This window comes from Cyprinodon tularosa, unplaced genomic scaffold (genome assembly GCF_016077235.1).
Source record: "Cyprinodon tularosa strain WSP-4 unplaced genomic scaffold, ASM1607723v1 ctg427, whole genome shotgun sequence".
Lineage (NCBI taxonomy): Eukaryota > Metazoa > Chordata > Actinopteri > Cyprinodontiformes > Cyprinodontidae > Cyprinodon > Cyprinodon tularosa.
The window spans coordinates 84,991-99,105 of NW_024039149.1; the positions used below are offsets into that span (position 1 = coordinate 84,991).

The 14,115-nt window shown below is 35.7% G+C and overlaps 1 protein-coding gene across 1 annotated transcript in view; it reads left to right on the plus strand.

Moving 5' to 3' along the window:
* The window catches only part of adam19a (ADAM metallopeptidase domain 19a), a gene marked incomplete at its 5' end in the record, with an annotated part of 138,998 nt that overhangs the window by 58,835 nt on the left and 66,048 nt on the right, over positions 1–14,115 (plus strand). Inside the window, 2 exons of the mRNA XM_038299364.1 lie at positions 8,833–8,975; positions 9,052–9,229. Coding sequence (XP_038155292.1) covers positions 8,833–8,975; positions 9,052–9,229 — 321 coding nt within the window. The remainder of the gene's footprint in view (positions 1–8,832; positions 8,976–9,051; positions 9,230–14,115) is intronic.

Here is a 14,115-nt window from a genome sequence, read left to right on the forward strand (position 1 = left end):
ATATAGCAACTAAAGCGCTAAGTTGGCAACACTGCTCTTTGCATTGTTTGTTTTCAAATGGTTTGCTGCTGTCTGGTTGGACCTTTCTGAACATGTGCAGCAAATGGACTGATCCAATATGGCGGACACTGAAGGGGGGGCTGAGACACACTTAATATTATCAGCGTTCTGATGGCATTTTAGAGAAAGGATTTTTATCAAAAAACACGATTAATGTGCACAAATAAGGAAAGGTAATGTAAAGGTACATTACCTTTCTGAAGCCAAGTGGTGATTTTTCAGGAATAGAAGGCATCTGCCGGTGTAGGTACCAGATTGACTCGGTGGCCTGCGCCTTTTGATGACGTCATAATATGGCAACTCCGCCCGTCACTATATGGCAACGCCACTCGTAACGATATGGCAACTCCACTCAAACAAACTACATTGCGCCCGCGGTCTCTATTTGTCACAAATCTATTTTATTTAGCCAATAAACGGTAATCGTTTGGCACTGTCCGTTAATTGACCAAATGCCATCTTAAATGTGGCAAATCTGCAGTTTCTCAGTTACATAAACAGTATCAGAGGGACTTTAATCTCTGAATATACTTTGTATTCGTAGTATTTTTGTTTTTGTAATATTACAAGTTTATTTTTTGTATCCCTTTAGCTTCATTCTCCTGAATTTATTGTCATTACAAATGCAGACCGCGGGCTCAATGTAGTCTGTTTGAGTGGCGTTGCCATAATGTGACGTCATCGGGAGGCGCAAGGCCCATGGCGAATTCGGTGACGTCATCGGAAGGCGCAGGGACCATGGAGAATTTCTTCGTAAAATTGTCCGTTTACAAACCGCAATCCCGCTTTCAAATAAAACCTACACCCCGCTATAATTACTTTAGTAAGCTGTCCAGACAAATCAAAATGTTTTGCGCAATTGTGCAAACGTTAAAACAATTATGTATTGTGACGTCATCAAAAGGCGCAGGCCCCCGAGTCAATCTGGTACCTACACCGGCATTTGCAGCATTTTGTACTATTTTTGACTAGGTCTGGGCATTTGCGATATAATCGCAATTTAACGAAAAACTATTTTCAAAACGCAGAGTACATCCATTTTAATCCCATAACAGTTTAAAAACAGTAGGACATTGAATTTCTCCCTTAAGCCCTCAAGGGGGCGATAAAACTAAAAAGTGGGGTTGTCACCACACGGAAAGTTAGAGAGTGGCAGCTAGCACGCAGATCTGTGCATGCCCGTAGAAGTTAGCACTGTTTCACACAAAGGTTACAGTAAAATTCTGCAACAATTGACTCTGGGCAAGCAAGATTTCAAAAATTTAAACTTTGGCGTGAAACATCTAAGGAAAATCAGGGGAAAATCACAATATTAGGTTCAAAATAATCGCTAATTAGATTTCTTTACATAACCGTTCAGCCCCTTTCACTGCTTTTCCCCACTTTACCTAATATTGTGGTAGACTCTATGGGTCAGTGTATGTCACACATCGCAAATAGAAGTGGAAAACAATTATTTCATCCAAAACTAAAAGCTATTTTCTTCTAGGAGTTTTCCAGAATTTGTTGATCGTAGGGATATTTATGAGCCAAATCATATGATATTTGCATTTCCTGTTTGGTTTCTTACCGGCTTGTTTTGTTTGTCTGACCGCCATTGTGGAAAACGACTCGTCAAGATGGAGCAGCTAGAAGAGCGAGGTGCGCAAGAACGCTGGGACTCTTTTTCCACCTGGATCCCCGCTCTTTTTGGCCCTCATGTCCCTCCGTAGTCGTACAAACTTGCCCCCCACTTCCTCACCGCCTCGGGCGTATCTAGACCCATAGCTCGTTCCTGATTGTCCCTCTTGCGTTGTGGCGTGGAATAACAGCGCAGACCACGCTTCAATATTGAGCAGAAATCAAAAATATCTGCGACACGCTGCTGCAGGACGATAACCAGACCTTTAGGCTCCAGAATTATGCTTCACTAATCTGGAATAAAATCCCAGAGAAATTTAAAAATGCTGAAACGATAAACTGCTTTAAAACAGGAACAAATTCTTGTTTAGAATGGCCTTAAACTTTCTGCACATAAGTTAAGTTTTCAGTCCAACTTCCTTTTATATTTTATTTTTATATCATCATTTTTATTTAATCATTTTATTCCCTTAATTATTTTTCCTACCTCTCTTCCTCTTTTTCATGCAGAGCCCTTTGAATCGCCTTTCTGCTGAAATGCTCTATATAAATGAACTTGCCTTTGTCAGTAGGAGCAGAACACCGTTCACTGTCGCTCAGAAATGAGCTGGCTTTATAAAAATAAAAAACCTTGATGAAATGAAAGGGCTAAACGCCACCGATCGATAAAAACGTTCCTTTCATTTACCTCTGGTATTTAAGAGTCAAGCCTTGTGTTTTTCAGCGTTCCACTGTCCACCCTGCAGCAGCTCTACGCGTCTATAAGTGGTCAGATAGATCGATAGCTTCTTCAGCCACGATTAGCTCCTAATAAGCCGTCCTGTGGGCCGAGGCAGGCTGCGGCTAACAAGCACAGCCTCAAACTCCTCACGCTTTACCGCTGCAGTTCAGGCATTCAGTAGAATATGTCGGGTTTCCGCAGCGGACGCTGTTAATTTATACCCATTTTAGACTTGATGCATAATTTAGAGGTAGAGTTTAGGGCGAGTAGCTTCCAGCTTTAAGCACAGCTATAAAAAGGATGTTTCAATGTGTTTAGCGGAGCACCGTCTCCTTAAATGTCTGCTCTTTACATTGACATAAGGATCATTTATCAGCTTTTTACATCTGAAGGAACATTAAGAATGATGCTCTCTAACGAGTTGTTGCTAAGCGATGTTTATTCAGTTTTTTATTTTACTCCTTGGCAGTTAGGCCCAGTGAGTTAACCTTGGATCATAAAAAGCTATTTGTTCTTTAAAACTAATGAAGTTATTTTAAGATTAAACCTTTGCTGTGTACATATAGGACTATTTATTTTCTGGGTTGATGAAATTCCTCTGGGGGAAAAAAATGGCTTCAGAAGGAAGGAGGGCTGGGATTAAATGGTAGTTCCTCGCTTCACTAGTTTATACCATTACTGCTTAAAATAAAAGTCCGGTCAGCAAGGAATAATTAATGGATCATTATTTATACATAACTCTGATACATTTGTGGTGATTTAATGAATTTAGCATTAATCAGTAAGATAATGAATAATGCAAACATGCAAATAATGAGTCGATTCAATCAGCTGGTTTTCCTTAGATAGAAAACTTTTAATCAATTTAACTGGATGATGTGGTTGAACTGGAAAGTGACTTGAGATGACATGATGTGAATTGGCGCTATAGAAATAAACTGAATTGAAATGAATTGTTTGCTGCATTAAAACATTGCACTTAAGATAAAATAATGCTATTCATCAGATCATATACTAAAAAAGGAAAAGTCTGTTATTTCCCGCCAGGCATTCTCTCCATCACGGCAAAAGCAAAAAGACTTTGAATGAAGCCGAATTGCTGAGATGAAAAAGCAAGAAATTTAGTAAAAGCAGCAGATCTAGGAGGCAGTAAAACTCTAATATCATCACGCTGAGGCAGGTGAGGAATGAAAGCGAGGTGAAACACCCTAAAGGATTTCTCCTGGGCTGAACTTCAGAGTCTAATGAACTTTCTGTGAAAGAAAACAAAAAGATGCCTCTAAGTGGCCCAAATTAGGGCGCGTTCTGACTGCGTTATACTGACAGAAGCCTGTAAGGCAGCAGGAGTTTGAAGATTGAATGAATGCCTTTAACGGTCACGGCTTGCTCATTCTAATCGTCTACTCTCCTGTTGTTTGCTACGGAAGAGGATTAGGGACACTAAAAAGAAAGTTAACTGATTTTTGAATTTTATTTCAGTTTAATATGGGAAAAAAGTCAGAATTTTGACCTTAATCTCAGAATTCTGACTTTAATCTCAGAATTCTGACTTTAATCTTAGAATTCTGACTTTAATCTCAGAATTCTGACTTTAATCTTAGAATTCTGACTTTAATCTTAGAATTCTGACTTTAATCTCAGAATTCTGACTTTAATCTCAGAATTCGGACTTTAATCTTAGAATTCTGACTTTAATCTTAGAATTCTGACTTTAATCTCAGAATTCTGACTTTAATCTTAGAATTCTGACTTTAATCTCAGAATTCTGACTTTAATCTTAGAATTCTGACTTTAATCTCAGAATTCTGACTTTAATCTCAGAATTCTGACTTTAATCTCAGAATTCTGACTTTAATCTTAGAATTCTGACTTTAATCTCAGAATTCTGACTTTAATCTTAGAATTCTGACTTTAATCTCAGAATTCTGACTTTAATCTCAGAATTCGGACTTTAATCTTAGAATTCTGACTTTAATCTTAGAATTCTGACTTTAATCTCAGAATTCTGACTTTAATCTTAGAATTCTGACTTTAATCTCAGAATTCTGACTTTAATCTTAGAATTCTGACTTTAATCTCAGAATTCTGACTTTAATCTTAGAATTCTGACTTTAATCTCAGAATTCTGACTTTAATCTTAGAATTCTGACTTTAATCTCAGAATTCTGACTTTAATCTCAGAATTCTGACTTTAATCTTAGAATTCTGACTTTAATCTCAGAATTCTGACTTTAATCTTAGAATTCTGACTTTAATCTCAGAATTCTGACTTTAATCTTAGAATTCTGACTTTAATCTCAGAATTCTGACTTTAATCTTAGAATTCTGACTTTAATCTTAGAATTCTGACTTTAATCTTAGAATTCTGACTTTAATCTCAGAATTCTGACTTTAATCTTAGAATTCTGACTTTAATCTTAGAATTCTGACTTTAATCTCAGAATTCTGACTTTAATCTTAGAATTCTGACTTTAATCTCAGAATTCTGACTTTAATCTTAGAATTCTGACTTTAATCTCAGAATTCTGACTTTAATCTTAGAATTCTGACTTTAATCTTATAATTCTGACTTTAATCTCATAATTCTGACTTTAATCTTAGAATTCTGACTTTAATCTTAGAATTCTTACTTTAATCTCAGAATTCTGATTTAATCTTAGAATTCTGACTTTAATCTTAGAATTCTGACTTTAATCTCAGAATTCTGACTTTAATCTTAGAATTCTGACTTTAATCTTAGAATTCTGACTTTAATCTCAGAATTCTGACTTTAATCTTAGAATTCTGACTTTAATCTTAGAATTCTGACTTTAATCTTAGAATTCTGACTTTAATCTTAGAATTCTGACTTTAATCTCATAATTCTGACTTTAATCTTAGAATTCTGACTTTAATCTTAGAATTCTGATTTTAATCTTAGAATTCTGACTTTAATCTTAGAATTCTGACTTTAATCTCAGAATTCTGACTTTAAGCTTAGAATTCTGACTTTAATCTCAGAATTCTGACTTTAATCTCAGAATTCTGACTTTAGTCTCAGAATTCTGACTTTAATCTTAGAATTCTGACTTTAATCTCAGAATTCTGACTTTAATCTTAGAATTCTGACTTTAATCTCAGAATTCTGACTTTAATCTTAGAATTCTGACTTTATTCTCAGAATTCTGACTTTAATCTTAGAATTCTGACTTTAATCTTAGAATTCTGACTTTAATCTCAGAATTCTGACTTTAATCTTAGAATTCTGACTTTAATCTCAGAATTCTGACTTTAATCTTAGAATTCTGACTTTAATCTTAGAATTCTGACTTTAATCTCATAATTCTGACTTTAATCTTAGAATTCTGACTTTAATCTCAGAATTCTGACTTTAATCTTAGAATTCTGACTTTAATCTTAGAATTCTGACTTTAATCTCAGAATTCTGACTTTAATCTTAGAATTCTGACTTTAATCTCAGAATTCTGACTTTAATCTCAGAATTCTGATTTAATCTTAGAATTCTGACTTTAATCTTAGAATTCTGACTTTAATCTCAGAATTCTGACTTTAATCTTAGAATTCTGACTTTAATCTTAGAATTCTGACTTTAATCTCAGAATTCTGACTTTAATCTCAGAATTCTGACTTTAATCTTAGAATTCTGACTTTAATCTTAGAATTCTGACTTTAATCTCATAATTCTGACTTTAATCTTAGAATTCTGACTTTAATCTCAGAATTCTGACTTTAATCTTAGAATTCTGACTTTAATCTTAGAATTCTGACTTTAATCTTAGAATTCTGACTTTAATCTCAGAATTCTGACTTTAATCTCACAATTCTGACTTTAAGCTTAGAATTCTGACTTTAATCTCAGAATTCTGACTTTAATCTCAGAATTCTGACTTTAGTCTCAGAATTCTGACTTTAATCTTAGAATTCTGACTTTAATCTCAGAATTCTGACTTTAATCTCAGAATTCTGACTTTAATCTCAGAATTCTGACTTTAATCTTAGAATTCTGACTTTAATCTCAGAATTCTGACTTTAATCTTAGAATTCTGACTTTAATCTCAGAATTCTGACTTTAATCTCACAATTCTGACTTTAATCTTAGAATTCTGACTTTAATCTCAGAATTCTGACTTTAATCTCAGAATTCTGACTTTAGTCTCAGAATTCTGACTTTAATCTCAGAATTCTGACTTTAATCTTAGAATTCTGACTTTAATCTCAGAATTCTGACTTTAATCTTAGAATTCTGACTTTAATCTCAGAATTCTGACTTTAATCTTAGAATTCTGAATTTAATCTCAGAATTCTGACTTTAATCTCAGAATTCTGACTTTAATCTCAGAATTCTGAGTTTAGTCTCAGAATCCTGACTTTAATCTCAGAATTCTGACTTTAATCTTAGAATTCTGACTTTAATCTCAGAATTCTGACTTTAATCTTAGAATTCTGACTTTAATCTTAGAATTCTGACTTTAATCTCAGAATTCTGACTTTAATCTCAGAATTCTGACTTTAATCTTAGAATTCTGACTTTAATCTCAGAATTCTGACTTTAATCTTAGAATTCTGACTTTAATCTCAGAATTCTGACTTTAATCTTAGAATTCTGACTTTAATCTTAGAATTCTGACTTTAATCTCATAATTCTGACTTTAATCTTAGAATTCTGACTTTAATCTTAGAATTCTGACTTTAATCTCAGAATTCTGACTTTGATCTCAGAATTCTGACTTTAATCTTAGAATTCTGACTTTAATCTCAGAATTCTGACTTAATCTTAGAATTCTGACTTTAATCTCAGAATTCTGACTTTAATCTCAGAATTCTGACTTTAATCTCAGAATTCTGCCAGCTAACAAACATGTTAGCATCAAGCCATAGCCATGTCTGTTTTAGAGACTAGCTCTCTTGTTTTAATGACCTTCTGCTCCTCCATTAATGAGGGGACCCCTCGGCCACGTAAAAAGTTGCCTAATTCTGTCATTTTCCACCAATGTGTCACTGGCCACCTCAACCAACTCACATCTTTGTCAGTGAAGCTGAGCGCTCCACATCTCTACCTTCATGGTGCCCATCTACATTAAGATCCAAAATTCTGAGATTAAAGTCAGAATTCTGAGATTAAAGTCAGAATTCTGAGATTAAAGTCAGAATTATGACTTTTTTTCCCATGTGAAACAGAAATAAAATTTAAAAATCAGTTAACTTTTTTTTGGTGTTTTTTTTCAGTGGCCCTAATCCTCTTCCGTAGTTTGCTGCTAGAATCAAAGATAAAACATTAAAAATTCAAGAAAGTTTTACTCCCCAACTAGAAAAAAAATAGGATGCTCCAGGTTACTGGACGTTTGAAGAAATCCCCCCGAAGAAGTTTCCTAAAGAGCAGATTAGAGCTGTCTAATGCCCCATTTACACCAGTCCTCTGAAACCGATCCATGCCGAGTTTAGACCAACCATCTGGGGTTTTGGGTCCCCTGGCGCTCGCCTCAGTGCCTTGGGGGGGCGGGTCTTCGGCTCTTCACAACCACTATTGAGCATTTTTCCTTTGAATAAACTTGGATAAAGTGCACTCTCACATTTAACTACAGCTGTTTGGCTCCAGGTACTTAGAGATTCACTTCCATACAGAAAGCCCATATTCTGATCTATAGCTACCACAGTATACATGTCAGATTAAATAATACTACTTATACTTCAGCGATAGTATCTAGGTGTTACTTTATTGTATCTCTAATACTATATCTGTTGGTTGTGCTGTTATTTTTACATCTTTTGCAAATGATGAAGCAGACTGAAGATGTTTTATCATTATCTCCCTTGTATCTCCTCTTTCTTTTTTATCTTTTCTCCTTTTTCCAGTTTTTCCTTTCCTGTTCTACCAAATTGCAGTGTCCATATAATCTGCAAATCTCCCTGCATAATTCTAATAAAGCAATTTATATGCATAAATCAAGCGGAACACTATGGCGATAGCCGTACTGCTCCACTGGTGAAAGTAAAATCTGTTGGGCTCTTTCTGGCGTCAAGACAATTATTCTTATTGCCACATTGCCAGACAGGACACTGTAAAAAATAAAAAAAACGGACTTGTTCCTGCAGAATGACTTCCCTCTGCTTTAATACTTTTTTGTTTTTGTTCTGTTTTATTTAAAGCTGTAAATGGGATCATCTCGCTAATGTTTAAAATGGTATTTTACTGATACAATCCTTCTAAAACGGTCTTTAAATTGATGTTTATTTATTTTAAGGAGACAAAAAAACAAAATGACCAAACTTTTATTTATTATTCTTTATTCGGTTGGTGCTCCAACAAAACAATTAAGAAAGATGATTCTCAGTATGGCTTCTAGTTGGAAGCTGAAAGGAGAAGTTTTGCAGCCACCTACAGCAGCCTCAGGAGCTCCTGAACGTAACTCGGCTCTGATTCACTTCCACAGGACCACTCGGAGGTCCCGATCGGCGCAGCTGCCACCATGGCCCACGAGATCGGCCACAACGTGGGCATGAGCCACGACCATGACGGCTGCTGTGTGGAGGCCACTGCAGAGCAGGGAGGCTGCATCATGGCCGCTGCCACCGGGTGAGTGCCGGGCAGTTTTTATCCAACCGCGATGCAGCCGTGTTTGTTAACGCCATTTATTGATGCTGGACACCAGGCATCCATTCCCGCGGGTCTTTAGCCGCTGCAGCAAGCGGGACTTGGACAACTACTTCCAGAAGGGAGGGGGGATGTGCCTCTTCAACATGCCCAACATGAAGGACCTGGTGGGAGGCAAGAAGTGCGGAAACGGCTTCGTGGAGGAGGGAGAAGAGTGCGACTGCGGGGAACCTGATGTAAGTCGATCGTTTCTGTTATCTGGGATCATTTTAGGCCCAAAAACCTCACATTGTGATGATCTGCCCTGATAGCTGGCCTTAACAGTTCATTTAACTCATCTAACTCTGCCCGGTCTCTAGTTATCGCTCATCTCCTCTCAACTTTGTTAATTGTTTTTTAAATCACGCATTAAATCAGTAAATGGACCATATAGTGACTCTTTAAAGTATAATATTCTCGCCTCAAATGATCTTAAAACGCACTTTAATTGAACAACAGCAACAGAAAGAGAACTTTTAACCGCAGTGCACGCTTATGTTGTGCTTTCACCCTCAAAACCCCGCCCACTTTTCATCCACACATTCAAAACACATCTCTGCGTTGTGATTGGCCCGCCAGATTTATGGCCTGGGGCATTGATTGAGGCTAGACCAGTCGCAGGCAAAAATGATTTTGGCCGCCTGTGGGTGGGGCTAGTTTAATAGGCTAGAAAAGACTTGGGCCGTTTCTCAATTCACGAGAACGCGAGTACATACTCGCGTTCTCGTCAAGTCCGTTCTTGGCGAGAACGCAGGAAGATCGGACTTGACGAGAACGCGAGTACGCAAGCACGTATGTGTATTGGAACAGAAGAGTACTCGTGACGTCATCACATGCAACGTTCTTTAGCATTTCTTTAACAGTCAAAACTATTTATTCCCTACACAAAACATTTTGAAAACATTTTTAATTTCTAAAGCTTAAAAAACATTAAAAAAATTATCGAACCGTGGGTATAAAACCAGCAATGGCGGGCCGAATATAAAGCAAAAAAACGCCATCAGAATGAGCGGTGGTTCACACATAACTAGACCGAGAGAAGTGCACTACAGACGGGGTAAATTTAGCCCTGGCTGCGGTTACCCTCGGAGGTCTGCTGGTCACTCTGGTCCGCTCAACGTCGGACTTTTTTTTTTTAATTTCGCACTAACTCTGTAAACAGACCACACAGGGAGGCTTCAATGTATAATGTTATCGCCTCAAACGATTTCAAAACATACTTTTGAAGAACAACAGCAGCAGAAAAGGGAATGTTTAACTTAACACTGTGAGCGCTGTCTGGAATCAAGCTGCGGCCGCGGGGCATTCTGGGAAAGCGGTCAGTCTGAAGAACGCACAAGTCTGCTCTGATGCATGCTCGATAAAGAGGGCGGGGCGAGAACAACATCCGGGGATTTGGTGCGTTCTCGAGAATTGGAACGGTACTCGGGCTGAGGCTGATGACGTGTCACGAGTGCACGAGAACGCTCAAGAACGCATATTGAGAAACGGCCTTGGTTAAATTAAATGTTTGTCCGCTGCTTTCTGGTTATTCTCCATATTGAGCAATTCTTAGGCCTCCTGTAAAAAGTGTCTGCAAACAAAAAACTGCCACAATGTTGAAATCAAAAGTAAAGTGTTGCAGCCATGCAAACAGCTAAAAAGCTTTAAGACGTCTTTTTTCAGTTCCTTTAGGCTAAAGGAGCATTGAAAGTTAACTTTCCATGAAACTTTGAGGTTTAATAACTTAAACTCAAACAATGAAACTCTATAAAGGTAAATAACTGTTAATAAAAACGTGTTCATGGATGTATGCAGTTGTAAATCTAAAACATAAACGTGAATAAATTTAGAACTTATCCTTGTTGCCGACTTCATCAGATGTTTTGTATTTGAGAATCGAACTTTACAGAGTAAAGATTACAGATTCACTAGTATTATTCACAGATTTAAAAATGTGAAAGTTATACACGGAATTAAGAAAAAAATACTGTTCATTTTTCAGTTTTTTTTTTTTCATCTACATTTCTTTAAAGAGAGTTTTATGTTTCGTTTCTTAAATCCTGAAACAACATTATTATTCATCTGCACACAGAAGGAGTGTAGAGAGTAAAAACAGTAGAAATAAAGCAATTCTCAACTATCTGTCTAAAAAAAAATAAAATAAAATCTAAAAAAACTTTTAAAGTATTAAATCTAAAATAAATTGAGGAAATAAAAACAAAAAAAAATACAAACTGTGTAAATAATAGATTTTAAATATTACGAGAATAAAGTTGTATTTTATGACAACTCTTACAAGAAGCACTTTTTGTCCATAAATGAGGAATGTCAAGCATCATGTGAAGTAATTAAGTTATTAAGTATTTTTTTTCTGAAAATTAGTGATTTTGTTTTATTGCCCAGATAAGTGAGACGCTTTGCAAATGGAGCAAGACAATTTACATTTAAAATAAGAAAAACAGTAGCAGCCTCTTATTTTTGGTGCATATTATCTAATTACCTTATTTTAAGAGTAAAAATGCTCATTCCATTATTTTCCCGCTCAAATTAAGGGTATATGACAGAGTATTTAGGGCCAGGCTAGACATGTTTTTTTTCCAATTTTGAGAATAAAGTCGTTATGTCATTTGAATAAACTAAAATAATGAGAACAAAGTCGTAAAATTATGAGAACAAAGTCGTAAAATTATGAGAATAAAGTCGTAAAAATTATGAGAATAAAGTCGTAAAATTACAGGAATAAAGTCGTAAATTTACGGGAATGAAGTCGTAAAAATCATGAGAATAAAGTCGTATATTAAAGGAATAAAGTAGTAAATTTACGGGAATGAAGTCGTAAAAATTATGAAAATAAAGTCGTAAATTACAGGAATAAAGTTGTACATTTACGGGAATGAAGTCGTACAAATTATGAGAATAAAGTCGTAAAATTACAGGAAAAAAGTCGTAAATTTACGGGAATGAAGTCGTACAAATTATAAGAATAAAGTCGTAAATTACAGGAATAAAGTTTTAAATTTGCGGGAATGAAGTCGTACAAATTATGAGAATAAAGTCGTAAAATTACAGGGAAAAAGCCGTAAATTTACGGGAATGAAGTTGTAAAAATTATGAGAATAAAGTCGTAAATGACAGGAATAAAGTCGTAAATTTACGGGAATGAAGTCGTAAAAATTATGAGAATAAAGTCGTAAATTACAGGAATAAAGTTGTAAATTTACGGGAATGAAGTCGTACAAATTATAAGAATAAAGTCGTAAAATTACAGGAAAAAAGTCGTAAATTTACGGGAATGAAGTCGTAAAAATTATGAGAATAAAGTCGTAAATTACAGGAATAAAGTTGTACATTTACGGGAATGAAGTCGTACAAATTATGAGAATAAAGTCGTAAAATTACAGGAAAAAAGCCGTAAATTTACGGGAATGAAGTCGTAAAAATTATGAGAATAAACTCGTAAATTACAGGAATAAAGTCGTAAATTTACGGGAATGAAGTCGTAAAAACTATGAGAATAAAGTCGTAAATTACAGGAATAAAGTAGTAAATTTACGGGAATGAAGTTGTAAAAATGATGAGAATAAAGTCATAAAATTACAGGAAAAAAGTCGTAAATTTACGGGAATGAAGTCGTCAAAATTATGAGAATAAAGTTGTAAATTACAGGAATAAAGTCGTAAATTTACGGGAATGAAGTCGTAAAAATTATGACAATAAAGTTGTAAATTACAGGAATAGAGTCGTAAATTTGCGGGAATGAAGTCGTAAAAATTATGAAAATAAAGTCGTAAATTACAGGAATAAAGTCGTAAATTTACGGGAATGAAGTCGTAAAAATTATGAGAATAAAGTCGTAAATTACAGGAATAAAGTCGTAAATTTACAGGAATGAAGTCGTAAAAATTATGAGAATAAAGTCGTAAATTACAGGAATAAAGTCGTAAATTTACGGGAATGAAGTCGTGAAAATTATGAGAATAAAGTCGTAAAATTACAGGAATAAAGTCGTAAATTTATGGCAATGAAGTCGTAAAAATTATGAGAATAAGGTCGTAAATTACAGGAATAGAGTCGTAAATTTACGGGAATGAAGTCGTAAAAATTATGAGAATAAAGTCGTAAAATTGCGAGAATAAAGCCGTATTTTATATCAACTCTTCCAAGAAGCCCTTTCTTCCTTAAAATGAGGAATGTGGAGCATCATGTGAAGTTCTACTTTAGCATCGGTTTGACTAATCAGGAAATCTTTTAGCAGCAGCATCAAACTGGGCAGGATGTCAAAGTGGACTCTGGTTGCTGATTAATGGAGCTGGTCTGACATCATCTGATGGGCGGAGCTCCAAGCTTTCTTTCTGAAACCCGTTGTTGTATGATGACTTTATTCTCGTAATTTTTTAACTTTATTACAACTTTATTTTTGAAATGAAAAAAAAAATCTCTAGCTTGGCCCTAATACTTGTAATAAATGACTCTCCGTACCTTTCAATAAAACCTGCTTTCCATGTTTCTTCCAATAACATTTTAACCCTGCCATTAGTCTCTGTCAATAAAGGGTATTTCTTTCTATTTCTGGAGACTAAAGAAAATAATCCTGTCTGATATTTTCCTACATTTAATCCTACATCGAATGATCGACCCAGCAGTTGAACACAGGGACGCTTCCTGAGATCAGAATGAAGTGTCTGTTCCTGGTAGAGCCAGAGGTTAAGCAGATCTGCTTTGCTTTGTTCAAACATAGAAACGAAGGAAGCAGATTGGTAGCTGACAGCAGCAGCAGCACTGATGACTGCTTGTTATGACTCCCACTCAGAGCCGAGCTGACAGGTCAGGATCACGATCCGACAAGCCACCTCTTCTTAGCATTACAAATGAGATGAGCTTCAGATCATGATTCAATGCTCTAACGTCGACACGCCTCCGTTTCTAACTGGAAAACAAACCAGAAGCCAAATCAAAATCACATTTCCTGCAACTAGAAATATTTGTTATAAAGCTAGAGGCTCTACTTTGTTTGACCCAACGGTGAGGTCGCTCTTTTTATAGCCGAACCTCATTGGTTCTGTTCTTTTTCTAATGAAATTTAGAAAATGTTTCTTAAATC